A 27953-nucleotide genomic window follows, 5' to 3' on the forward strand; every position below is an offset into this window, starting at 1 on the left:
ATAAATAAATGATTAAAAATAAATGTACATTTGATTTGAGTAAATAAGTAATACATCTAACTTTTCAGTACTATAGTAAGTAGAAACTAAATTAATAATGTAACAATGTAAACAAAATATTTTTTTCATATATATTTCACACAGATTTATGATAATTTTTTCAGTCTTTAAAGAGGAAAATTTATAGCTGCCAATTTAATTTTAGGATTGGGGTCCCTCGATAAGTTGATCATATTTGGGGGTCCGTGACATCTAAAAGATTGAAAACCGCTGACATAATGTATGGCCAAAACAATGCATACTGCATATGTAATAGAATAATATAGGAAGCATAGATGATCTTCAGACACTGATTCGTTGGAAATCGTAAGTACAATAAAGGTCTCTGTAAATCCAGAATAATATATAATCTGAAATTCCACAGCCAGTGCTGATACTGTCACATTATAATGATTGTCATTGTGCCCAAATGCGGCAGTGAGTCTTTGTACAAAGAAAAATAATCTATTTCAGGAAGCAAGTCTTACAGTGCTGCCACAATTCAACATCCAGTTTCCATGGCAACTGTTACTAGTGTGACAGGGTAGCCGTCATATGGATGCTGCAGAAACTTAACATTAACCACTGTCTTCATCAATCATTCATCAACAGCTAAAATAAAAGTTTAATTAATAATCAATTAATTCATTTATTATTGAATCCCAAATGCAGCACAGAACTGATTATATAGTTTATCCTCTTATTAGTAGATACAACCAACAAATAAATACTACTTGTAATTCCAGAATCAGCATAAACTCACATCTTTTCCCAACATATTTTAATGTTATATATTATATACATATGGAATAGCTGCACAGTATAATGCTGAAAGTCAAACCAACACCAAAGGTCTGAGCAGATCATGACATTCTTCATTTCCAATAATACAATTTTAATAGTAAATTGCTTGTCATACCTAAACAAGGTGAGCCTATTTTTTCTACATCATATCTATTCATATAGATCATTTATGAAGGAATTTATGTTTTAGTGTATTGCATATACAAACAGCGATGTATATCTAAAATGATCACAATGCCACAGAAAGTTGTACTAAAAATTGTACAATTTATTCAGCAAAATTTTCAAAACAACAGTATAACCTGTTAAAAGGCAATGCTCTTCTGAACTGAGTGCCATAATGTTCACATTGTTTGAAACAAACATTACAGTCATGTGTGCAAAAATAATACACTGTGTGTGCTGTCATTGATTAATGTACTACAACACCTCCCTCCTTCTGGTCTCTGGAAGATCCTTCAGACCTTGCAGTTCCCTCAATCCCTGTGAGAACAGATTATGTTTTACTCATCATCACAATAAACTGTAAAAGGGACAATAATAAAGCAGAATCATTTGTACCTCCAGAACCATGCGGATGTTGGCCTTTATCTTTGCTGCATCTTTACTAAGAACCTCGGTATACCTAAAGAATTAAAATAATGATAAACATTGTGGGCATACATGCACGTTTCAAGACGATCAATAAATAAAACCAAAAGTCCTCTTACTCGGTTAGCTGATTCGTTTTCTTTTCTATGAACTTCAAAGCCTCTGCATGGGTGAATTCGACAAAGAATCCATAACCAACTGCCACATATATTTTTGATGCGTCAGGTCTAGATAACAAATGAATCGTTTATGAGTTTACTCTTTCAAAATGTTAGACAGAGGCATAGCGAGCCGACTTCAGACTTGCAGTACTTACACATGAGCCTGCACATAGAAATTGCATCCAAGGTCAACATCAGTTTTGAGTTCTTTGCTGTCAGTTTCCTAAAGATGAATAAAATACAGCAAAAAAACGTATTATAAAAACAAAAAACACACAATACAGAACGAGAGCAAGAAAAAAAGAAAAAGCGCTTTCATATATATATTTATGGAAATATATGAGTGCAAGACTTACTTGAATGCTTTGTATTGTATTCTTCAGCTGAAGGTATTGTGCTATTTTCTCATATACCGCATCTCTTTGCTCCAACACTTTCCTGTCAGAATCGAAATAGCATTAGATTAGCTTTACAAAACTATGAATGTTTAATATGTAGAATAAGATATACATATATTAAGATACACATATAATACTAGAATAGGTTATTATAATAATATACATTATTGTGCACTATGGGAATTTATTTGGTGCTCAGTGGTACCACAAAAGAATACATGGTATTACCATGATACATGTAAAAATATGGAATTGCGATTGAACTCGTGGGATTACCATGGTACAAAACATAATACTATGCGAGTTTTGTACGTGCAATACGCAAATGTATTTCACCAAAGAAATAATTAAGTGATGGCACTTACTGTAAGTCTTGTCTCAACACTTCACTGATGAATGTCTCATACTGCAAGACTTTTTCATCAATCCCTAGCGTCTCAGAAGTCATGATGTGACAAAAAGATGGTTGCAGATACTTCCTTAAACAATAATCTACGTTTCTATTATTAATCTACATCAAACATCGGGGCTGACACAGCGATTAAAATCGTACAGATTATTTTGTTTTCGTGTGAATATACTCGTGAAAAGGCTATAAACCCGTCCTTCTGTCGTCACGTGGCTCTCCACTTGTTTACAAGAGACACACGGAAATGTACTCAAAACCGGAAGTGGCGTTTGCTAACTTTTTCTTCTTTAAAATATATAAACATTTTTTTTATATTTAAGGCATATTTTGCCTATCGGTTAGTGATATAAAATAACTGAATCATAAAATATAAATCTATATTTAAATACGTCATAGTTCAAAGTAGTGATGGGACGACGGTCTGATTCATTTCTGCGAATCGGTTCTTGGAAATAGTTCGTCTCAAGGAACGGGTTAAAACGTTTTTATCTCATGATGTGATCTCTGACATTCTCGCGTGGCATATTACATACTCAAAACGTCAGTAAAGCTAAATGTGTATGCTCGTACACACATACTATTTATTAAAACCAGCTCTATTTCTTAATCAAACTGTCAAGTTCAAAGACACTCGGTTCAATGAGGACGCCCAGGACGGACTGATTCATTTGTGAAGTGAATCAACATGTTCAAGATCCGACTCATTTGAACTCGTTCACGAATCGCACATCGCTACTAGTTCAAAGGTCAAACAGCAGCTGCGCAGAAGGCGCATGTACATGCAGAAATGTGTCGTTTGTTTCGTATAAAAGTTTAATAGTTTTAACATAGTTTGAATTTTCACCGTGCTTTAATCTCAAGCATTATAATAAACTTAAAAGTGTCAGTGTTTTGAGTTCAGACAGTTGTAAAGGATAGTTTTGGAGTAGTCAGTATAGGAATGGCAGGTCCAGAGCTCCTGCTTGACTCCAGTATTCGCCTGTGGGTTGTTTTGCCCATAGTCTTCATCACTTTCTTCGTCGGAGTTCTGCGACATTACGTCACTCAACTGATTCACAGTGAGAAGAAAGTGGATCTGCAGCAGGTGTCTGATAGGTGAGATAACTGATGCAAATGTTCAGCCATTAACATGTTATCAAACTCACAACATAGAACATTTACATAGAAAACAGACTAAATACATTAACTATGTAATATTATATGTACATTAGAATTGACTTAACGTCAAAAAAGTCTATTTATCTAGGCAGTTAAAATAAATAAAAGTTTTTATTGCTGAGTATTATGCATTATCAAGGAATACACATGTATAAGTCAACATGCAAAATACATCTGAATTGAAAAGGAGACTTTTCAGTTTTGCCCAAACCTGATTATCAGAACTTTTTAATCCATTCCCATTAGTAAATATAGAAATGGAAATGTAACGAATCAATTTAATTTCCTGCAAGCACATTGAGTCCTAGAGAAGTTATTTTTACCAGTTGAATAACATTTTGAGGGAAGTGTGTTTTATAATCTCATTGGAACTGTTGCTGTTTTCACATAACACATTTGCATTTATCTAATAATAATCAAAATTCAAGCTTTTCAAACTACTTAAAACCTTGAAAGTTTAAAACTATTTAAAAAAACTTTCTAGTTAAGCTTGTCTCGACGAACATTTTAATCTAGTCTAATCTTATAACCAGAGGTGTTTAAAGCAAGCCTTTAATTCATTTGTTGTTTTAATCCACAGCCAGGTGTTGCTACGCAGCCGCATTTTGAGAGAAAATGGAAAATATATTCCCAAACAGGTATTAATTACTTTAATTATGAATGGAGTCAACTTTTAAAACTTTCCCCTGGTTTCACAGACAAGGTCACCTTCATTTCTCATCCTCATGTCGTCCCAAATCGTAAGAAAACACAAATGAAGATATTTTTAATTAAATCTGAGAGCTTTCTGTCCCTCCATTGACAGCTACGCAACTATTACTTTGATGCGTCAAAAAAGACGCGTTCATAAAAAGATTGTGATGCTAATCCACATGAATTGAGCGGTTTAGTCCAAGTTTTCTGAAAAGGCTCGACCCCTTTATATGATGAACAGATTGAATTTAAGCTTTTACTCGTATATAAACATTGATGAGACTGCTGATGAGAACAGTGAACATAAACAGAAGCTCAACCGTACATGCTTTTGTTTTGACATAAAAAGAATGAACCTCATTGGTTCTTGCAGAAGCTCAAATGTGCCGCGTAACACGAGAATGAACCTCATTGGTTCTCACACATCGAGCGAACATGCTTGAGCTTCCGTTTCTGTTTTTTTTTTTTTCTGTGAATCTAAGCCCTGTATTTTAAACCAGGCCTTTATTTATTGATGTAATGTGTCACTGATAAACAACGCTGTCCCGTTGCAGTCATTCGCCATGCGAAAACACTATTTCAATGACCCTGAGACTGGATTCTTCAAGAACGTCAAAAGAAAAGTGACCCCCAAAAACCCCATGACCGGTAAGATGTTACTTTAACATCCTAGAACTAGAGGAAATGACCTTCTATGCTTCATCACTATGTCTGAAAACCTGTCCATTTTTTCGCTCCCAGACCCCAGCATGGTGATGGACATGATGAAAGGGAATCTGACCAATGTGCTGCCAATGATTCTGATTGGAGGATGGATCAACTGGGCCTTTTCTGGTTTTGTCACAAGTATGAGCTTTTGTTACTTGTGATTAAACTAGCAGAGGAGAATCGAATAATCATGTGCAAATGTGGTCTTATTGCCAAAACAATGTGATCGAATTCAGGGGTGTAGGAAGGATCTGAAATGTTAAGGGAGACATTCTAAACCTTTACAGCCGGCTCATGAATTTTAATTGGGTGATGTAACGTTTGGCCAGTACATTCATAACTCATTTTCTGAAAGCCAGACGTTGGTAAGTGGGCGCTAACCATAGTAGGATTCCTTCATACGTGCCTATTCAGTCCACTGCTGATGCAAGGCTTGTGTTTGGTGTTAAAGTGGTTACAGTTTGCTAATGTTCCCCTGTAGTCAATCATTTTATCCCTTAAAGGGATAGTTCACTTTGAAATTATTTTTTGGTATGTTTTAGCGTACCTCAAAGGCATCCAAGATGTAGGTGTCTTTGTTTCCCCAGTAGTTTCAATTTTGATATTTTTAGGTAAAAGCCGTTTGTGTCTGTCAGTCATATAATGGAGGTCTATGGTCACCACCTCAACGAGCATGCACAGAGAAGTCCAAATTAAACATGATTTAATGACTCGTAAATGTAAGTACACATTGATGGCCTAAGACACAAAACGAGCAGTTTGTGTGAGAAAACGAACAGTATTTATGTTGTTTTACCTCTTGTAATCACAGCCACGTCCAAGTGATCCGAAGACATTGGCGCTTCGGTCTGTGCGGTAGCCTATTCTTCCTATTCTCAATGTTGTTTTAATTTTGTGCTGCTTATTTCCTTTCAGCAAAAGTGCCGTTTCCTCTGACTCTGAGATTCAAGCCCATGTTACAGAGAGGAATCGAGCTGGTCTCCCTGGACGCCTCATGGTACAGTATACGATGTGATGGTTTTTTATTTTGTTGACAGAAACTGAAAACGACTGTATGCATAAAATCTGAATTTGTCGCTCTTAGGGTCAGTTCAGCTTCATGGTATTTTCTCAATGTGTTTGGGCTCAGAAGCATGTACACCCTCATCCTTGGACAAGACAATGGTTGGTTGTTTTTAAGATATTTAGACCTTTTTATGACATCAACTTTATTGTATCATATTAAATGTTAATATATATACACATACACTTCCCCGCCAAAATAAGTCACTGTTTGGATTTAAATAGGCAAATGCTTTTCATTTCTTAAACATCCATGTAGGAAGACACACCTTGGCCATATTCCAGATGTCAAGATCAAGCTCAAATTGTGAAAGAATGGTTGTGTGATGCATGAAGAATCATTTTCACACATGAATTGGCACCAGAACTTAAACTCATTGAAAGTCTTTGGGATGTGCTGGAGGAGACTTTACAGAGAGCTGGACTCTTGCGTTGTCAATACGAGATCTTGACAAATGTTGATAAATGTTGTGATGTTTTGGTCCAGCTCTCTGTAAAAGCTACAGTACACACTCCATCAGTTAGGTTTAGAAGAACTGTTGCCAAACATATTACCTGACAATCACTGCAATAATGATCCAGTCATTGACTCTTAAAGGGATAGTTCACTTTGAAATAATTTTTTGGTATGTTTTAGCTTACCTCAAGGGCATCCAAGATGTAGGTGTCTTTGTAGGATTTCTCTGTGCACACTCTTTGAGGTGGTGACCATAGACCTGCATTATATGACTGACAGACAAGAACGGTTTAACCTAAAAATATCAAAATTGAAAATCCTGCGGAAACAAAGACACCTAAAACATATCAAAAAATTATTTTAAAGTGAACTATCCCTTTAAGCATTTTCCTATTTAAATCCAAGCAGCTACTTTGGCCACTAGTGTGTGTATATTTATTAACATTTTAATCTTAGCTATGGCATTTGAGATCAGCTTTAGATCTTAGATATTTGTTAATTTTTAGCTGCAGATCAGTCAAGAATCATGCAGGATCAAATGACAGGGGCTGCGATGGCGATGCCCCCTGATCCTAATAAAGCATTTAAGGTGAGTAGAACATGATTTGCGTCAAGTAAACCTGTTGTTTTTATGTGATTTTATTTTATCAATATGAATTATTTGTTCCATGACAAGCAAAAACGTTCTAAACAAAATGCCAGCTGCAGTTTGAGTTATTTGTGGTTAGCACAAATTTAGTTAAAGTAAATTTTCTTGGGAAATCACGCCTACGCCCCCACATATGCAACACAAGCCTCAATGTGGAAACGTGCTCGCTTTAATTTTTTCATAACCTTATCATCTTAAGATAATTGTGAAACTTTAACCATTGCTGTTTTGAAGCTCACATAATTACAGGACTACTGAAACCTATTTTTTGTGGAATGCAGATTGTATTAGGTGCAATAAGTTCCATTACACAATATATCTCACACACGATAAGATCTTTTGGTCTTCATTTACTCACCCTCATGCCGATATAAACAAAAGGAGACGTGACGTTCAGCAGGATGTGTAAAGCTCTGCAATGCTCTGAATGTCTTCTCCTTTACGGTTGTTTCAGAGCGAGTGGGAAGCCCTGGAGATCGTGGAGCACAAATGGGCCCTGGAAAACGTTGAAGAGGAACTCATGTGTCAGGATCTGAACTTCAGAGGACTCTTTAGCTAAGATCTACAGTAAGAAGAACGCCTGCCTGATTGCAAACCACCTTTTGATATGAAACTGAGCTGAACTTGAGCTGTTATTTCTTAACATTATTCGATTGTTGGTACTTGTTGACTGCTGTGATCCTGATAGTGTTTTGAATGTCTTAACACCCATGTTAATGTCCTGCAAAGAATCTACAATATGTTTGAAATTAAGTTTTTGGTGAACTGCACATAAACGTTTAATTTGATAGTCACAGTAAAGATCTAAATTATATAAATGTCTCATGTTTTATGTCTTAAGTTTATATATGTGTGAAATTGTGCCTTATAAAAAATTATATATATATTTTTCCCCCAGTTAAAACATCAGTTTCGTTTTAATCTTTCATTAAATGGTTGCTATCCAGTTTGTGGTTGGTGATCATCACACAGTTCCTTATTGTTTCAGGCACAGCGATATTATAACAGCAAATTGAATGTAAAAACTATTTTGGTCTCTGTAATTGAGAGGAATGTAATAATTTAATAAACATTATATGGAACCCTAAGGTGAGGAGGAAATTAATTTGTGCTCGTCTCTGATTGACTCAAAACGAGAGGAAATGATTGAGTCGGAAAATGGTTTGTGAATCAAAAGTTTAACACTTACATGACTCCACATTTCAAACACAAACTTGTTTGAAATGATCATATTCTCATGTTATAATTGGAGAAAACACTACATATGCTCAAAATTCAAATAAGCTTTTATTTGATCACTTTTTTAAATTTCTATACAGAAAATGCAAAATCATAAATATGAAATTTGGTGACTATATGGTGAAGTCTACTGGGCTTCAGAATATTGTGAAATTTTATATTGCATTGACAGACTAATTGAATCGCTCTAACAATTCAATTGTTCATACACATCGATTTCACAAAAACATGAAAGCACTGCAGGTCAAACAGCTCTAATAAATATTTGGATTTATTTGAAACACTTGCATTAAAAAGAATTAGGCTGTATGTGACTTTTTGAAGCTGCTGTTTCCAGAACTAGCAAATTATTTTATATTTAAATACTAAAATTAAGCCATTTAATTACTATAAAATAGTAAACCTGAAGCTATCTTTAAATAGATTGTTGCATTCAGTAAACTTTGTACAAAAATGGAAGACTATAGGTGAGAAATAAATGTCCTAAATCTTTGAGGAATTATTTTAAAAAGTGTCCATTTGTAAAGCAGACTTCGAGAAAAAATAAGTCAATAACATGTCCAGGTCATCTATGTCTTATTATTAAATATGCATAAATTAAAAGGAGTAAACAAATACTACCAAAATTGATTATATAAAAATATAATTTCACATTTTTGCCTTTGATTTTGATTACTTTAGTTCTGTACAGGTTTTATGAGATTCCCATGTGATTTATATTAGATATTAGAACATCCTGAAGGTATTAAGTGCTCCTGTCACATACAGCGATATGCAATAAAGCAGTCACTTAATAGGAAGTGCAAATGAAAAAGCGTTTTCTAGAAGATCGTTAATGAATTACAACGCTGTGAACAGCTAAGAAGTGTTAATATGCAGTCGGTATAAAACAAATGAATGCATTTCCCATTGCCAAAGGATACGCGTCCTCTCACTCAGAGGTAAAACAACGTAAATGGAAGCCAAATGTGTCCAATCTAACCTCGACTTTATAGTCATTTATTCATATCAAAAGATGTGTATACAATTATATATTCAATCTATAATTATTAACAAAATAAAATGAAAGCGCCCCATCCCCAGCATCTGATCCAAATGATCAAAGATAATACAACATTTATTACAATACAAAAATACTGTACATAGGTGCCTTAAAAATCATCATGTAAAGAGCTCTATCCAGAAAGCACTTTGCTGAAATATTCTCATCGCTCCAAAGAGTTTATAAATTCAACACAATTAGTCAAAAAAAAAAAAATGTAATGTTTAAATCTTGCTGCGTATTTTCCTTTCCTTTAAGATAAAAAAAAACAAAAAAAACAGGCCTCCGTTTGTGTCCCGCAAAAGAGGGGCTTTTCCCAGACCTTACGACAGACGGAGAAAAAGCATCACAAGAAGGAAAATAAAAATGGAAGATTTTTTAAATTATAACCATCTCTATCAGCATCTGGCAATTACGAAAATAAATAAGATCACGAGTGAGTGGACAGACTTTACTAGAAGATCTCAGCAATCATCATAGTGAAACAGGATTTCTGATCACGATGTCCCTGATATGATAAACCATCCCTGCTAATAGCGCCCTCGCTGATGGAATAAACAGGAGGCCTGATTCGCTAAACCCAAGGTTGGGCGTTCAGACATCACCATTGTGGACAGCAGCTTAGCTAGCTCAGAAAAGCAAGCTTAGGGAAAAAAATAAAGAACACAGTTGGTGACGACGAACAGCGCAAACCTCATTCTCTGAAGCGATGCAGACAAACAGGTATGCGATCTATGCATCCGCCACCACCAGCTTAACCCGTTTCCTTGAGTTCGTCATTAAGAAAAACACACAAATCCGCATTTCCCACCCCATGATGCTTGTGCACCAGCCTGAGAGAGTAGCCCCCACCTCGCAATTCCTGTCGGAGTCAGAGGCCGAGGTTCAAGTTTCTGTAGATTAAAGATTAAAGTTGGGAAGTGATAAGAGTGAGAAAGAATGAAGTGTAGTAGGAAAAAGACAGAAATCAGTCCGTCTCCATGCTGACACAGGAAGAGGCTCCGTCCACGGCGTCATGGGTCTGGGACGTGATGTGGTTCTCTGGGACGGGTGGAGGGACGGTGGGCTGGCGGATCTTGTCTTGGCGCTGGTAGAACAGGAGGTAGGCGGCACTGGTCTGCAAGAGCAGATGGAGATCGAACGTTTCAGTGACATGCATTTATTTGGTCAAAAACAGCAATATAATGAAATATTATGACAATTTCAAAAGTTATTAAAAATGTAACTAAAACTGATTTTTCAGCATCATTACTTCATCACTTTATCCTTCAAAATCATTCTGATTTGCTGCTCAAGAAACATTTATTGTCAGTGTTGAAAACAATTGTTCTGCTTAACATTTTTGTGGAAATTGTGATGCTTTTTTTCAGGGTTCATTGATTAAATCAATTGAATGCATCTTTGTTGAATAACAGCATTAAAGTCAGGATGAAATGAAAATGGACAATTCTTTATTATAGGGAATACTGCAGCATTTATTATAATTTTTTTTTTTTTAATCAAAATAACTTCCACTCACATGACATCACAGCAACAGCAATAATTCAATTAATCCTAAAATGTCCCGCTATACATTTTTGCTTGTTTGAGAAGCTGTTTCACTCTGTTATTAATCACATTAAAGATACATTGCACAAGTCTCTGAGTTTTTGCAGAACTACGCCCCCTCTGGCGACAAGTGAAACTGCAACCAGAGGTGTGCACGTTCATGGACCACACACACACACGCACGCACGCTTGCACGAGCTATTTATAACCAAAGGAGCATCTGCCGCACAAATCTTTTGTTACAGTCATAATGTCTTCAGAGGTAATACAGTTATAAATCTGCAAATCATTTTAAATATATGAAAGGAAAGGCATTTGAGTAAATTACACACTTATGTGTGAGGGGAAAACGGGGGTAGTAGAAAACTTTGGTTTTTGTTTCCATCTATCACCATTTTGAACTGTTTTATGTGCTTACCGTATCCACTTATGATTGTATTATTATGGAAACGTGTTCATGAACAATAGAAGTTATTACTTTGTATAGGATCCTATTTGAGCCCTAGAGCAGACCGGAGATCTCTCCATTTGTTGAAAGCTTCCCGATGTTGACTCTCGTCTTATTCCGACGCCTGGCACTATACAAAAGTTATTTTTTTTGCCTTACGTGGAGTTTGCGTTGGGGTTTGGAATGAACTACAAGCCGGTCTCTTTGAATCCATCTTCTACTTTTGTCGAAAGTTGACTTAAGTGTTGTCGCTCGAGTTGTCTTCGCTGATACGGAGAATGGCGGCGAATACACAAACCTGCCAGACATCGCCAGGTGAGCGTGAACGCGCATGACGTCACCCCAGTCTTATTTATTTTACTGTACAGGATTATAGAGGCAATCATAGTGATCAGAGAAGGGCTCATTCAGCCCATCAGGCAATTGTTTATGCATGTATGGGTTAGAAAAACAGGTTATTTTCACATGAAATTTTGTGCAATGCACCTTTAAGAAGTCTTTTTCTGCTTATACAATTTGGTTTGTTTAGATTTGCTTTCCTAAATCACCTTAACCCTGTAAAGTAAACTTACAAATTGTATTTTCAATTATATTATTATTAGTCAACTCCCAAGATGTGGCTGGACGACATGTGATCTCAATCTGGAGGCCACCTGACTTTTCGGCCAAGAGGCAGAGAAAGTTATTGTGTTTTGAGGAAAAACAAACATTAATTTTGTCTAGAAGAGAATGCACTGATGAATCATGCACAGCAAGGCCGAGAAAATGTATTAAAGTAAAAAGGGTCTGTTTTGATTTCATGTCGACCACTCAACCCACAGAGAAGCATTAATCTCACCACAATCTGTTCCTCCCTGGCGAAGGTCACCTTGCTGTCGTCAAAGTAATACCACTGGCCGTTGTCCTTGTTCTGGGCGTAACTAGTATCTAGAAGGGATACATATTTTTGTAATGTTATTATCACTAAACAAAAAAGCTAGGAATGCACCTATACCACTTTTTTAGAGGGAGTCAGACACTGAAACTTTCATTTTTGGTACTCGCCGATAAACAAACAAAAATAACGACTTTATTCAACAATGCCTTCATTTCCATGTAGTTCTCCTACACTAAACACAGTGCAGCGCCTCCGGGTTCTACGTCAGAACGTCAGCTCGTTATTAACCGATGATGTTCATGTGATGCTGACGCAGGAGCTGGCCAATAATGAGCCTGGAAGCGCTGCACTGTTTACATTACGTGAATAGCATAGGAGAATGACATGGAAGAGAAGAGATTGTTGAATAAAGTCATTGTTTTTTGCACACAAAAAGTATTTGTCATCGCTTCATAACTTTACATGTGAACCACTGTAGTCACATGGACTAATTTAATGTCTTTACTACCTTTCTGGGCCTTGAAAGTTGCAATGACGTTGCGGTCTATGTTTGGTTCAGAAATCAAAAATATCGAAGACGAATTAAGGTTTTGAACTAAGGCCCTGTTACGCCCTGAAAACGTAAAAATATTTTATCGGATGCGTCTTTCGTTTACATGACGATGGCGGTTTGGGGGCTTAAAAACGCAAAAAAGTGAAACCACCCTCCACAGTGGAAATCTTAAAAACACTACACCGCCGCGTTCCCGTGTAAAACGCAAAAGTCTGCTTGACAGTGAAGGTTGTTCTCAGGTGCGCGGACTTGGTGTTGTTGTGTGGCAGTGCTTCACATCGCCACCTAGACGCCTGGAGTGCATACTACATTGAATTTCACACACTTTTGCGTAAGCATATTCACAAGGATTTCCCACCAAAAACACTTGTCTAAATGCAGAATAAAAAGTGATAACGCAACGCCACTTTTGGGTTTTCTCTTCAGAATCGTTTCCGTGTAAACATTGCCTAAGGCACTACATTTTTGGGTGAACTATCCCTTCAAATATATGTTTTTCACTTATTTTCTTAATTGCTTAATTATGCCTGTTAAAATGCATAGTACGAACTTCTGTTATTGTTTGTTATGTTCACTATTCATTCTATTGCTCTGTTGTGTTTCATCCACAGTTCACTGTTGTTCTGTTGTCTGGACTCAAACACTGTATTGTACACATGCTGCATGGTCTTGGTTTTTGGTATCGGTGCATCCCTAATAATTGCATACCATTTTTGGCATGGCATTTTTATTTGCCGTTAACAAAAGCGGAGAAGACTGATGCTTACAGTGTCCATCTCGGAGTCCGCCGTAGTGGTTCGATACAGAGATCAGGTCATATCTAGAGGGAGGTTCAGTACTGTTCAAGGTCTTCTTTAGGAGGAAACCTGAGAAGTCCAAATCCCTGCAGACAGAGAATGAGACACATGAAGCAAATGGAAACAGATGCAATAGTCTAAGAATCAACCATTGAAAATAACATTAATATTAACAGGTTGTGACGGAACATTTATTACTGACCACGCAGTTATTTCCACTATAACTACGAGTTATCGGCACCATTAAAACAACCAGGACTATACAAATGTACACTTCCGGTCAAAATTTGGGGGTCAGTAAGATTTCATTTTCCTTTTTTTGACAGAAATGAATACTTTTATTCAAAAGTAACATTAAAGACATTAATAATGTCTCAAAAACTATATATATTTTTAAAAATAAATGCTGTTTTTTTTAACTTTCTAATAAAAGAATCCTGAAAAAATTGTATCACAGGTTCAACAAAAATGTTAAGCAGCACGACTTTTTAAAAATTTATAATAAGAAATGTTTCTTGAGCAGCAAATCAGCATATTAGAACGATTTCTGAAGGATCGTGTGACTGAAGACTGGAGTAATGGCCCCAAATTTTTGAATGGTAGTGCATGTACATCTTAATCTGACAAACCAGTACTTTATCTTACCGCAAGGGGAACTCCACAATCGTATCCAGTTTCTCTCGAGAGTATTTTGTGTAGGAGAAACGCTTTAAATGGATGATCAGAACCTCTGGCAAAGACCACAGATCCAATTTCTTAGTAGCAAGCTGATGCCTTTTACATGTCGGACAATACCTACAGACCACATAAACAAACACAAACTTACATGTGCGGAGGATTCTTTAAATGCATCACTAGAAATAATAAAACGAATTGTTCTGGCTCTAAATTCTACAACTAACAACACAAGATGTTCCCCATCCTACATAAAATTTGTAGTTCAGTCAGATATGTCAATAGCAAAGAAAGCAAGGTGTGTTGCATGTGATTGATTACTGATCGCTTACTCAGCACACGCTACAGCTGGATTAAAACTAAATAGCTTAAGTAAAAACATGAACTGTTACATGATTTATGTATAACATGGTTTCCTACATTATTACAGGAAACCCGGTTCGATTCCCAGGGAAAGAAAAAACTGTTAAGAATGTAAAATGTGCAGCTTGAGATACAATGACAAAAAGCATCTGACAAATTCATACATGTAAATGTAATAAAGGATAGACTGGAATTAAAGCCTAGAATCTGTGATAGGTCTAAGAAGTAGATTACCAGGGGTTTTCCTCTTCCAGTGTCTCTACCGTGGTAAAGAGCTCTATACATTCCCGTAGCTGCACTGTCGTTTGCTGGTGAGGGACGTCCATGCTCTGATGCTTTATGTATTTCTGCATTAACACATAAACAACATGTGTTTGCAATAGAAATGATGCAGTTTGCATAACTTCAACCACCAAGATGGAAACCAAAGATCATTAAAAACAGTGGATTTTGATTTATATTTAATCAAAATGAACGAATCTTTTTTTGAGTCATTTGGTTCATTTAAAGAATGAAATGATTCGAAAAAATATTTGTTCATTTTTATGAACGAGTTCAAACAGGAGAGAGCAAGGCGAGCATTTGTACTTATAAAACTTAACGTTTTTTTTTTTTTAAATGACCGATCGTTTGGCTAGATAAGACCCTTATTCATCGTCTGGTGTCGTTTAAAGCTCTTTGAAGCTGCACTGAAACTCTCATTTGGACCTTGAACCGGAGAAAAATCCTGGAATGTTTTCATTAAAAACCTTAATTTCTTTTTGACTGAAGAAAGACATGGACATCTTGGATGACATGGGGGTGAGTAAATTATCAGCATAAGTTTTTTTTAAAGTGAACTACTCCTTTAAGCAAATTAAGCATATCAAAAAGCATACCAGTGGTTCTTGACTGGTGAGTAAAAGTTTGATTGAAAAACCATGATAAATGCAAATAAGAAAATGTTCAATACATTTTTAGGCTTTCAAAATAAAGCTATTACCTAGAGGAGACAAATTTGTATTTTATTACGTTTTTACTTGTGTAAATAATAAACCTTGATGCCATTTTGGGTTGCTACAAAACCACTTTTCTTGACAAAGACAGAGAAAAACTAGGTTATGCATATAACATTTTGAGGTTTTCATTTTTATAGCAGTGACACAAAACAATAATATCACACAAACACAAAACAATATCACTGGATTAGGAGCAAAACTTCAAAATGAGCATGACGCTAAACCTCAAATAGAATTGACTGTATTGATTGAGCCTTGTATAAGAGGTTACATTCATTTCCAACAGACGCAAAACATTTCTTTTAAAGGATCAAAGGGCTCATTAGCAATCTTACCTCGGCTTCATTCTCATTGTAATACTTCTTCTTTATATCAGGGTCCCAGTCGATGGCAATGTATGGCTGAGCTAAACAGAAACAGTGAGTCAGGCCATTTGGAGCAGGAACATTTACACTTATGTATTCTCTGATTTAAAAGACACCATGACAGCCACTACTCCACTTTGAAAGGGTATAAATTGAGCAGCCAGATGAATAAAAGACATACACTCTCACTTTGTTATGACCCTCGCTTGTGCGCACATGACCCTGAAGTTGTACAAAGGCAAATCAGAAGTAGAGAGGTCTGTAATAAAGTGTCTTATTAGTGTACTCACAGCTGAAAGAAAAGCTGCTGCCCGCCTCTGCCATCCCTCGCTCCGTGGTGCCATTAGAGTTCACCGCCTGAATGGTGAAGAGGGCTTTTTTCCGTCTCTCAGTGTAGTGCCGTCTGCCCGGACCCGTCTTATTTGCCTGAGCACAAGTTGCTGCCCCTTCCCCATCTTCCTCCTCCTCCTCTTCTTCTTCATCCTCTTCCTCCTTTCCCGAAGGTTTTGAGCCAGCACTTTGGTCCCCATCAGTGGCATCTTGGGAGTTGGTGTCAGTGCTGCCGGACGCTGATTGGCCCTCTTCTGTACTGCTGCCCCGGTCCGGTTCACTGCTCGACTCTTCGTCCTCAGCTCGCTCCTCCCCCTCGCCGCTCGGGCTGACTTCTAACGGGCCGTTGTTCTGCCCATCCGTCTGATTGTTCTCTTGAGTCTGTTCCTCTTTCTTGGCTGGCCCCGCCTCCTCTGAGTCTTCCTCGCCCTCATCTGTCCAGAAATTAATCATAAGTACGATACTGTTAACAAGTTTGGGGAAAGCACAATTTACATGTGATTTGAAAGATGTCTCAGTAATATTTTACTTAAAGCCTTTATACATAATTCATTATAAAAGTATTTTTAATGCATTAATTATGCTTTGTAATGCACTTTATAATGCATATCATGAATAATTGTAACCAGTTATAATACATTATCAATAAGTATCTATTCGTTGTTACACCTTTAGAACGTATAATGCATTAAAACACGACAAACAACCAATTATTATAAGTAATAAGGAATCTGCATATATTATAATGCATTTTAACGTTGGTTACATTTATTTATGAAAAGATATAATTAGGGATGCAACATTTTGGCCGATACCGATAACCGATAATTCTTTATATTTGAAATCCGATAACCGATATATTGGCCGATAAATCTAAATCCAAATTTGTATATATTTTCGAGAGCCTGATTACAAAAGCAAAAGTCTCATCATTATAATCCATGTCCCAAACACACAATTATAATGTTCCCATTGACTATATTTTCACTGTATTTTCCTTTTTTTGCAGTGATTCCAATCATATCTCAGGTAATTCAGAATCATCTTGTTGAACAGTGCGCATCTGAAGCGTCTCAGCTGAAGGAAACAATACATTATTTATTGACTTTAATATATCGACCAAATTTCCTTATCGGGCCGATAATGATAACATTAGAAATTATTATTTATCGGCCGATACCGATATGGTGACCGATATATCATGCATCACTATTCACTAGATATAATGCAACCATCTTTATTATGCATTGTACATAAAGGCTTTAAGTAAAGTTTCCAAAGTCTCTTATGCTCACCAAGACAGAAAAAACGGTAATATTATGTAATATTATTACAATTTAAAATAACTATTTTCTATTTAAATATATTTTCAAATTTAATTTATTCCTGTGATGGTAAAGCTGAATTTCCAGCATCCTAACCTTCAGAAATCATTCTAATATGCTGATTTGCTGCTCAAGAAACATGTCTTATTATTATTATTATCAATGTTGAAAACAGTTGTGCTGCTTAATATTTTTGTGGATTTTAAGAAATATGGATTTCAAGAACAGCATTTATTTGAAACATTATAAATGTCTTGACTGTCAATGTTGATCAATTTAATGCTTCCTTGCTGAATAGATTAATTGGCTACTATCTCTAAAAATAAAATAAATAAAACTTACTGTCTCCAGAATTTTTAAACTTTAAGAAAATGGAGTCATACCATCACTAACTCCGTTGGTCTGTGCCTTGTACAACTCTTCATCCTCATCCTCTTCCTCCTCTAATTCTGAGGGATCTAGGGGATGGACATAACGCCTGTGTAGGGACATAATCATCACACATATGAAAGGCAACCCAACTTTAGCTAAAAATAAACAGATTACTTTACTTTAAAGGTGCATTGCACAAGTTTCTGAGTTTTTGAAGCGACAAGCGAAACTGCAATATGCACGCTCACCGACCACACGCTTGCATAACCAAAGGAGCATCAGCCGCACAAATCTTTTAATGTCTTCAGAGGTAATACAGTTATAAATCTGCAAATCATTTTAAATATATGAAAGGAAAGGCATTTGAGTAAATTACACACTTATGTATGAGGGGAAAACGGGGGTAGTGGAAAACTTTGGTCAATCACCATTTTGAACTGTTTTATGTGCTTACCATATCCACTTATGATTGTATTATTATGGAAACATGTTCATGAACAATAGAAGTTATTACTTTGGATAGGATCCCGTTTGAGCCCTAGGGCAGACCGGAGATCTCTCCATTTGTTGAAAGCTTCCCGATGTTGACTCTCATCTTATTCCGACGCCTGGCACTAGACAAAACTTTTATTTTCTATGTCATACGTGGAGTTTGCGTTGGGGTTTGGAATGAACTACAAGCCGGTCTCTTTGAATCCATCTTCTACTTTTGTCGAAAGTTGACTTAAGTGTTGTCGCTCGAGTTGTCTTCGCTGATACGGAGAATGGCGGCGAATACACAAACCTGCCAGACATCGCCAGGTGAGCGTGAACGCGCATGACGTCACCCCAGTCTTATTTATTTTACTGTACAAGATTATAGAGGCAATGATCAGAGAAGGGCTCATTCAGCCCATCAGGCAATTGTTTAAACATGTATGGGTTAGAAAAACGGGTATTTTAAACGGAATGTTGCGCAATGCACCTTTAACTCAAAAACAGTGATAACGAATAACACCATATGATCACAGAAGTAACAGGAAGTAGTTATTTATCAGATGCAAAGGAACTTAGATAATAGAATGCATATACAGACAGTAAAAAACAAAAACAAATATTTTTATGGTCAATAATAAGATGCAGTTTTGCAGTAAAACAAAAAACATATAAGTTAAAAAACTAAATGATCTCGAAAGTCTAAGCTAGCTTGTGACAAACCTTGTATGACCGGTTATACTTACGCCAGTCTTTTCAGGAGGAGCTGGTAGAGATCTTCCCGCGTGCACTGGGCGCGTGGCACAGACATCAGCAGCGGGTGACCGAACAGGGAGGTGCTGTAGCTGTTGCTGCCTGAGCCGTAATCTCTGTAATGAGAGCGTTCACGCATGTAGATGGCTAGAATCACCTCCTCATCAGTCTCAGCCATACAGCCATTGTTCAGCTGATACCTGCAGCAACACACCAGAAAAAACAGTCAGACACACACACCTTTTCCCCAATAATCAGTTTATATACAGATACAGTATATACAAACCCGATTCCAAAAAAGTTGGGACACTGTACAAATTTTGAGTAAAAAAAGAATGGAATAATTTAGAAATCTCATAAACTTATATTTTATTCACAATAGAATATAAATGACATATCAAATGTTGAAAGTGAGACATTTTGAGACAAGAACTTGAGACAAGTTCTAGAACAACATATGCTCCCATCCAGACATCGTCTCTTTCAGGGAAGACCTTGTATTTTCCAACAAGACAATGCCAAACCACATACTGCATCAATTACAACATCATGGCTGCGTAGAAGAAGGATCCGGGTACTGAAATGGCCAGCCTGCAGTCCAGATCTTTCACCCATAGAAAACATTTGGCGCATCATAAAGAGGAAGATGCAACAAAGAAGTAAGACAGTTGAGCAGCTAGAAGCCTTTATTAGACAAGAATGGGACAACATTCCTATTCCTAAACTTGAGCAACTTGTCTCCTCAGTCCCCAGACGTTTGCAGACTGTTATTAAAAGAAGAGGGGATGCCACACAGTGGTAAAAATGGCCTTGTCCCAACTTTTTTTGAGATGTGTTGATGCCATGGAATTTAAAATCAACTTATTTTTCCCTTAAAATTATGCATTTTCTCACTTTCAACATTTGATATGTCATCTATGTTGTATTCTAAATATAATATTGAAATTTAAAAACTTCCACATCATTGCATTCTGTTTTTATTCACAATTTGTACAGTGTCCCAACTTTTATGGAATTGGGTTTGTACCAATATTACCTGTAAATTAAATCTTAAACAATATTGCTAGAAGTTAATCAGTTACATCCATGTGTGTTGGAGTGTTTGTATTATTAAGGATGTTTACTCAGTCCTCTCTTACACAAATATATCGTCCCGGTCCAGTATACAGCTTAAGGACTCCTCAGCTTGGTAAATCCTATAGAAGCGATGATTGAACACGTCAGCCACGGCCATCTGTGCGGAACAGATCAATTATTAGCTCAGAACAAATGACAGGGTCATATAATTGAATTTTCAGAACAATTCGACAATGTTTCAATAGTTGAAAAAACTAGTTTGAACCTGGCTGGGTGGGACGTCTGTTGCCTGAGAGAGGGCCGTGCACAAGTCAATCACTCGGCCAGCTTTAGGGACAATCAGACGGTACTGCAGAGGGAAGTCACATACATTTATCAGTCATTAGGATGAACAAAACTCATCGTAAAGTAAACCATCCCTAATAAGTGCTGTACAACAAAATGCAGACTATTTTGATGACACCACCAGCTTTCTTCCTGTTTACAGATGTGCAGCGCTACATCATACACATCTGCCAAACTCATAGCATAGGCTCACGTCTGTCGTGCTGCACATATCTGCATTTCCTGCCAGAAATGACTGAGCATTATAGTATTTTGCTGTTTTTTTGCGTGTATGTAACATAATACAGACCTGTGTCGGTTTGGCCATGGGATCCAGTGAGACATAGAACACCTCCATGACCCTCTCCTTACTGACTGGTAAGGGCACACTCAAGTAGCAGAAGGGGTCAAAAGTCACAGAGACCTTGTTGCACTCAGGGCACACCAATGTCGACTTAAACAACCCGTGGAACGTGTCGACAATGACAGAGTCGTTCCGCCTCAGATGGTTGCGCCACGCTTCCTCGGCCACTTCCTGCAACACAAAAATAGAAATGTGAATCCCATAGTAACACTTTGTTTTGTTTGTCGAACTCTAAACACATTAAGAGGTGAACCAATAGTGATTTTACGGATATTGCTAAACTAAGATGCAAAACTGGCCAATAACAATGTTTTTTAAAATCATTATTAGCCCTAATAACTGCAATTATTTTAAGCGCAGTCTGTCAGTGCAGCACGGCTGATCAGTAGTAGTAAATGCTGCTTATATATATTGTTATATGTCATAAATGGTATGAGGTACACACTATGCGAGTTGTTCTTCGTGTACTCGAGTGTTCATGTGTAAAAAGCACCTGGTCAGGTCTTCCATCAGCATCCTTGAGTTCAATATACTCCTTCTTTTTGACCCGGTTGAGGTCTTCATGAAGACCGTCCAACAGGAAAGACAGCAGCTCCTGAGAGTCGTGTTGCTGATATCCCAGAAACTGTGACGCAAAGTGGCCAACCTTGGTCTGCAGACACACAAAAGCTAAGCTGGTTGGTTTCTGCACAACTAATTGAGAATTAACTAAAAACAAAACTCAAACAAACATAATTACCATGTTTATGGCCAATAATAAATTACTTCAACTGATCAAAAGTGACAGTAAAGACATTTAAACCGTTACAGAAGATTTTTGTTTCAAATAAATGCTGTTCTTCTGAACTTTCTATTCACGAATCCTGAATAAAAATGTATCACAGTTTGCATAAAAATATTCAGCAGCAGTTTTCAACATCGCTTCTTGAGCAGCAAATTGGCATATTGATTTCTGAAGGATCATTTGACACTGAAGGCTGGAGTAATGATGCTGAAAATTCAACTTTGCATCATAGGAATATATTACACTTAATACATTCAAAAAACAATTATTTTGAATGGTGAACACGTTATTGTAACGTCTTATTGTAATGTTATTGTTTATAGTTGTTTTTTGCATATTAAGATTTTTTGATTTACCTTAATTAATAAGATTACCTTAAAACGGACTGGGAATTGTTGCAAACCAGATTTGAAATGGACAAAATGATTTCAGCTTTGCACTAAAAATGCTAATGCAGAGTGATCACTACAATTACGTTACCTTAAATACCCGAGGAACCACAGAATAGTGCCTCCCTGACCACATCTGTTTGATGACATCTGCGTAGGCTTCTGCAATTTCACCCTTCATGCCCAAAGGGTTAGTGAAGTTCAGCTCCTCCAGATACAAGTTCATCAGGAAGTACTCCGTCAGTGGCGGCGTGTTACTCAGACACTATGGGGAAAAATGCACACTTCATTTTAAGAAGAGCCTTATAGATATTTTTGCAAAAGATATAAGACTGTGTGTTCAACAGTTCATGGCCTCTGACCTGTAAAGCTGAGTTCATGAAGCAGGTGTTGCCCAGGTTCGTGAGTCCACACACTCCAGGAGACCCTCGATACGAGTCCTCGTCAGCAGAGTTCCGCCTGGAGACATAAAATTCAATATTAATTCCAAATATTCAATAAAATCACAGTTATGTTTCAAAGCCCAGTGAACTGCCCATCTAAAGAGCATTTCTGGTTATGATAGACACATACCAACTTTTGATTTCAAATTTCTCTACGAAAATGCTAGGTTTTTAATTCTTTCTGAGGTTTTTTTAAGCTTTCTGAAGAGAAACCATCATAATTTATCTTTATATGACTATTTTCCCCTCTCTCTTTGATGACTAGAATAGGCTAGGTTTGATTACCTTTCAATGTAATTCAATGTAAATGCCATCTGCTACTTTTAGCTGATCAAAATTTATAGTATGCATTATATAAAAATAGTAATATATATATATATATATATATGAAGAGTTCAGATGCAAAAGCCTCTAAGTGCCATTTGAAATTTTCTTCTAGAATGATCATTTTTATCAAGCTTGTATATTTAAGTTCAGTGATTTCACTTAAATGGCAATGATAATTACCAAAGAAGTAAATTTTTAAAGAAGAAAATTTCAAATGGCATTTAGAGGCTTTTGCATCTGAACTCTTCATATATATATATATATATATATATATGACTGTCTCAAGACACAACATGTGACTGTCACATGAAATAGAGGGTAACAATTTATTTCAATAGTTCACGTGAAATATTGTGAAGTGAAACTAACTATAAGTACGTCAACTTATTTTACTAACCCTAACAGTCTACCAACACTCTAATGAGATTTAGTTGGTATGTAGTTGCAAATTAATAAAAGTTAGTTGACATGTACTTGCAAAGTATAGTAAGCAGAATGTCTAAAGTGGACTATCCAAATAAAGTGAAACCAAATACAGCATTGCAATATAAGGTTGAGGCAGTGCAAATCAAGTGATTTTTGCAGCTTATTTTCAATATTTTTTAAATAATTCTTTTTTTAACAGGGGATGAATAGCAAATTAAGCTCCTTAATTCCCCAGAAAAATCATATAAAAATTGATTCCTCATGATATGACCTCTTTAAAACCATGTCCCATATATTTTTTTTAACTGATCTGCACTGAGGAAAATCTCCTTTGCAACCTACTACAGTTGTTTGTCTGTTTATAATTTAGCACCATGGCTATATTCATGGTTAGAAACAAGTGGAAAATTGAACAAGTTAAAAAAAATCAAACCTTTATATAACCAACCAATTAAAAGACTTATTATAAAAGGTTTTGATTTATTTTAATTAAAAAAAAATCTAACACTAAATCTGCCCACACTTTATTAAAAATATTTTAATAAGAATGAATCGAAAAGTAGAGCCCTAGAGGACTTAAACCATGGACTCTGGCATAAGGGGCATGTAAGACGATCGTTGTCACTCTGGAGATAATATGATCCCAAAATACGAAATTGATCTTAAGTTTATTGGTGCTATACTGATCCCATTTTCCTTTCCATTTTTGAAGCGTCTAACCTACTAGTTACAGATTTAAATAAATGCGGCTGATGAAACCTGTTTGGATGACTGTGTGTTTTGTGCTTTAAACACGTGACTTTCCATTTACCTAAACAAAAACAGAAAGGGAACTTGTGCTAATGCATGAGAGAAGGAAGCTTGTGCCTTAATACTCACATGATCTGAGGCCTAGATGTGGGCCACGTACCATCCACATTCCTGATCTCCATAATCACTGTCTGTGGAGTGGGTAGAACATGTTAAGACACAACACACCCACAGACACAAGCAGGGTGGCCCATGACAAAGCATTCTTCATCCTTTTTTAAGTGCTAAAAGAAAAGTTTGTCTATATGACAAACCAAACCAACCGGGCGAGGTTACCAGCAGTGCTTATTGCATAACCGTTTGGTGACATTTACAGTAATATGATGGATGATCAGAGTTAAGGAGAATATAGGTGTGTATTTTACCATGCCGGAACTGAGGCAGGCGTCTAGGACAGTCATGTTAAGGTTGCGTAGCCTTTCTGAGCTTGTATCCGTACTCCTCATCCACAGTCGGCTCTCAGCAGTCTCTGACACAGTAAAATGCTGCCGTATCTTTTGATGTATAGAGTCTATGAAACACATGATAGACATTTACACACATACACATTTATACACATGATAGTGATTTACACACATTTAGAGATCTGCAGCTCAGCTGCCAAAGTCCTGAGGGGTTTCACACATCGGTTTACAAAACGCAATTGCATGCCAAATATAAACTAGATCTGTAAAAATAGCATTCTGTAAAACAAGTGGCAATCCAGAGCTTGAGCTAAACCTTTGATGCTTTGAAGAAGACATTTAGAAACTGTTTATCAGGCATAATTCATTGTTTATAGCTATGAGTTAGTATGAGCAGAAATAATATAACATATAACATGAGCATGCAATAATAAAATAAGCATTATACTTAATAACATAGACTAATGTTCAAAAGTTTGAGGTTTTTAAGTATAAATAAATACTTTATTCAGCAAAGATGGATTCAATTGAGCAAAAATGACAGTAAAGACATTTGTAATGTTACAAATAAAATCTATTTCAAGTAAATGTGGTTCTTTAGAATATTCTATTCATGACTTCAAACTTTTGAATGGTAGTGTATGAATGTCATTCAACAAAGAAAATATCAAACCATGAAGAGTTAACTTAAATAAAGATCATAGTACAAGCCACTGCAATTTTACTACAAAAAAAAAATGTTTTAAATGGTACAACAATGGATGAACACTAGATCTGTGCCACCCATATGCATGAGAGGAAAAAAAGCACATGCAAAGAAGTTTCTTTTTTAAGTTTGGTGAACTCTGTGAATTTGTCTAACAAAACATATTCACACAGATCTAAACGTCACAAATTGAGCTCGATACAAAGAATGAAGTGAACTGAACTATTATCAAACCTGAATGTATTATTATTTGTTTGTTTTTTATTCATTACTTATTCAAAACAATAGCTCTAATCCCGATGTTCATTGCAGTGATTTTACAAACCAAAAGCCGCTTACTATGAAACTAGTCTATACATTAACAGCCGTTACTTACGTATCTTGTCTGCTCGACTGAACTGTCCAGCTACGGTATTTTCCAAGTTACTAGAGAGACAGAGGTAGACCTCCACAGGGTAGACCTCTACTTTAACAGTGCTGGGAAGATCAACAACCTGGAAAGAGAAAGATGAAGACTTTCACATCATCTTCAGTTAATGGCAAGGCAACCACTGCCTAATTGGACTGACTCCAATACAAATGAAAGTCAACAGTCTGGTTAACTTAACACTACCTTTCGTTCCAAAGGAGGCTGATCATCCATCAAGTCATACCAAGACAAGAGTTTTTGCCAGGCTTCTGACGGGACCAGGATGAAGTCCTCATTCTCCGACAGCCTCTCTTTCAGGTGGTAGGAATCCAAATCTACAAAAAGCATACACAGTATTTCAAACATATTCTTCAACCACAGTTATTAAAGGCAGGGTAGGCGATTTGTTCCAGAAGCCACTGTGTGGTGCTCTGAGAACATCAGCTCAAATGGATAGTTCATCCGAATCAGACGTTGAACACACGGAGGAGGTTTGAGATGATATTCGCTAATGATCACGTGCGTGAGATCGACAATTGACTACTGTGGGCTTCGACTGAAAACAGGAAGCAAATAGAGGTATGTGCGCTGGCTGAATTAATATTATTTTTATTCATATCTTTCACATCTACTGCAGTCAGATTGACCGAGATCACTCTTAATAACACCGCTCACATGGCTGTGCACTCGTAATGACAAATCAAGGATGTTAAGAGGCTAAAAGCAGGTTTAGAACATGCCCCATTGAAGTCAACAGGGTGCGAATCGTAAAAAGACGATAACACGGTGTAGACAACACCGATTTTTGTCGTTTTTGTCTATACTGACAGCACTCCAAATGTACAAAAAAATGAGCTCAATGTTAAAACTGACCCGAGTTCTCCTTTAAGGGAACAGATTTAAACAGAATGAGACATTAAACATTTTTATGGGGCAACTATGGTATCTTGCTCTAAAAATCAACATGAAACGGAAGTTGCGATATTCTTTTTTGTTTTCCATATTGTGAGATATTGTGAAAATAAAGTAGGACGCGACTTGATTTCGTACATCAGGATAATTTTAATGGTTGTTATATGATATTGGTCGATATCATGTGATTGACAGGTAACTCCAATTCAGGGCAAATATTTACTTATTTTAAATAATGATGTGCACAGATGAATCATTTAAAGATATATTTATATTTCATGGTTTGATCTCAGAATAGCAAAACTTACCTTCAAAGAGCTCGGTGTTATCAATCTTTCCGGGATAAGAGGAGGAATTTTGATCCCCGGTGTGCACATACTCTTTCCACTGATCAAACCATCTCTTGTCCAACAAATACCTGCAGCACAAGACAAATTGCACCTGTCACACATTCCGCACTGCTTGTTTATATCAGTCCAACATCATTTAATGAGCTTTAGGACAAATCTGTTTAATGTTAACCGCACAGGGCACCAGTGAAAGACACGGATTAAGACACCAAACACTTGCCATCTGTCTTTCAGGACGAGAATGAATTTATGGCTGATCTGCCTTTCTTGTCCAAGGAAGGAGTACAAACCGAAAGTAACTTTCCCATAACAGACTGACATACCCTCCAGAGATGGAAGTGAAACTTAAAGCAAGCGTGTTAATACACTTGCAGAATGAAATGAAACAGTTTAAAGGAGATAGAGTTGGGAATGTGGTCAGACAACCAAGATGTCAACATTTAATTATCCTCAGGAAGCTGTTTACCAGGTAAACAGATCTATCAGGCCTGAAGTGAAACCCCACCTGTATATTAGTTTCGCTTATTTGATCTTTAAATCATTTTGAACTCTCTCAATCATACTGACAAGGCTACTACTGAACCTGAAAACCCTCAAACCACACAAACCCAAACATGTTATCAGTTTTATAGAGTTATGTTAGAGCTTTATCTGTGTTGTTGTTGTTTTGTGAATGTTTGTTTGTTTGTTTTCTAGGCTGAAGTTTCTCTTACCAGCTGTCTCCGGCCCGGAGCTGCTGCTGGTTCAGGTTGTCGATCTCCCGCCACTGGGTCTCTAGTCCCGGAGGCTCCGTAGCCGAACCGGTGCTGCAGTTCGCAGCCATAATCACTCATAAAATCCGGAAAAAAAGCGTTAGAGCCGCATAGACACACCGGAATGTTTTGACGCAGGAAGTAGGAAGCGGTTAGAATGACAACTTCCGGCGTCTTGCTAAAGTGGG

General features: G+C 36.7%; 3 protein-coding genes across 3 annotated transcripts; 1 reads left to right on the forward strand and 2 right to left on the reverse strand.

Annotated features, from left to right (window-relative positions):
- Window positions 1–1090: 1090 nt before the first annotated feature.
- Window positions 1091–2587, reverse strand: uxt (ubiquitously-expressed, prefoldin-like chaperone). Its single transcript, XM_039665936.2, has 6 exons — window positions 2359–2587; window positions 1952–2033; window positions 1751–1818; window positions 1554–1661; window positions 1405–1468; window positions 1091–1326 (listed from the first exon to the last, which is right to left on the reverse strand). The coding sequence occupies exons 1-6, from the start codon at window positions 2439–2441 to the stop codon at window positions 1264–1266; spliced, it is 468 nt and encodes a 155-aa protein (XP_039521870.1). The 5' UTR covers window positions 2442–2587; the 3' UTR covers window positions 1091–1263.
- A 549-nt stretch (window positions 2588–3136) lies between these two features.
- LOC120475247 (ER membrane protein complex subunit 3) lies at window positions 3137–8217 on the forward strand. Its single transcript, XM_039665925.2, has 8 exons — window positions 3137–3497; window positions 4141–4198; window positions 4808–4901; window positions 4995–5099; window positions 5877–5958; window positions 6046–6125; window positions 6987–7069; window positions 7584–8217. The coding sequence occupies exons 1-8, from the start codon at window positions 3343–3345 to the stop codon at window positions 7686–7688; spliced, it is 762 nt and encodes a 253-aa protein (XP_039521859.1). The 5' UTR covers window positions 3137–3342; the 3' UTR covers window positions 7689–8217.
- A 2019-nt stretch (window positions 8218–10236) lies between these two features.
- On the reverse strand, window positions 10237–27921 carry usp11 (ubiquitin specific peptidase 11). Its single transcript, XM_039665905.2, has 21 exons — window positions 27727–27921; window positions 26972–27081; window positions 25956–26086; window positions 25719–25836; window positions 24598–24743; window positions 24302–24363; window positions 22589–22685; window positions 22318–22491; window positions 21547–21705; window positions 21000–21224; window positions 20631–20714; window positions 20428–20522; window positions 19282–19488; window positions 18073–18167; window positions 16325–16798; window positions 16005–16075; window positions 14906–15018; window positions 14279–14428; window positions 13604–13719; window positions 12245–12333; window positions 10237–10527 (listed from the first exon to the last, which is right to left on the reverse strand). Exons 1-21 carry the CDS (start codon window positions 27834–27836, stop codon window positions 10378–10380), a joined length of 2976 nt encoding a protein of 991 aa, XP_039521839.2. The 5' UTR covers window positions 27837–27921; the 3' UTR covers window positions 10237–10377.
- Between the last annotated feature and the right edge of the window lie 32 nt (window positions 27922–27953).

The sequence above is a fragment of the Pimephales promelas genome, chromosome 14, assembly GCF_988280905.1.
Source record: "Pimephales promelas chromosome 14, fPimPro1.hap1.1, whole genome shotgun sequence".
In the NCBI taxonomy this organism is placed as follows: domain Eukaryota; kingdom Metazoa; phylum Chordata; class Actinopteri; order Cypriniformes; family Leuciscidae; genus Pimephales; species Pimephales promelas.

Coding starts and splice junctions, on each gene's coding strand:
- LOC120475247 (XM_039665925.2), top strand. CDS start 3,343: ATGGCAGGTCCAGAGCTCCTGCTTGACTCCAGTATTCGCCTGTGGGTT. Junction 4,902..4,994: donor CCCCAAAAACCCCATGACCG/GTAAGATGTTAC, acceptor TTTCGCTCCCAG/ACCCCAGCATGGTGATGGAC. Junction 5,959..6,045: donor GTCTCCCTGGACGCCTCATG/GTACAGTATACG, acceptor TGTCGCTCTTAG/GGTCAGTTCAGCTTCATGGT.
- uxt (XM_039665936.2), bottom strand. CDS start 2,441: ATGACTTCTGAGACGCTAGGGATTGATGAAAAAGTCTTGCAGTATGAG. Junction 1,819..1,951: donor ATACAATACAAAGCATTCAA/GTAAGTCTTGCA, acceptor ATTCATCTTTAG/GAAACTGACAGCAAAGAACT. Junction 1,327..1,404: donor ACATCCGCATGGTTCTGGAG/GTACAAATGATT, acceptor CTGTTCTCACAG/GGATTGAGGGAACTGCAAGG.
- usp11 (XM_039665905.2), bottom strand. CDS start 27,836: ATGGCTGCGAACTGCAGCACCGGTTCGGCTACGGAGCCTCCGGGACTA. Junction 24,744..25,718: donor CAGTCGAGCAGACAAGATAC/GTAAGTAACGGC, acceptor TGTGTTTCATAG/ACTCTATACATCAAAAGATA. Junction 21,225..21,546: donor CTGATGGAAGACCTGACCAG/GTGCTTTTTACA, acceptor TTTGTGTTGCAG/GAAGTGGCCGAGGAAGCGTG.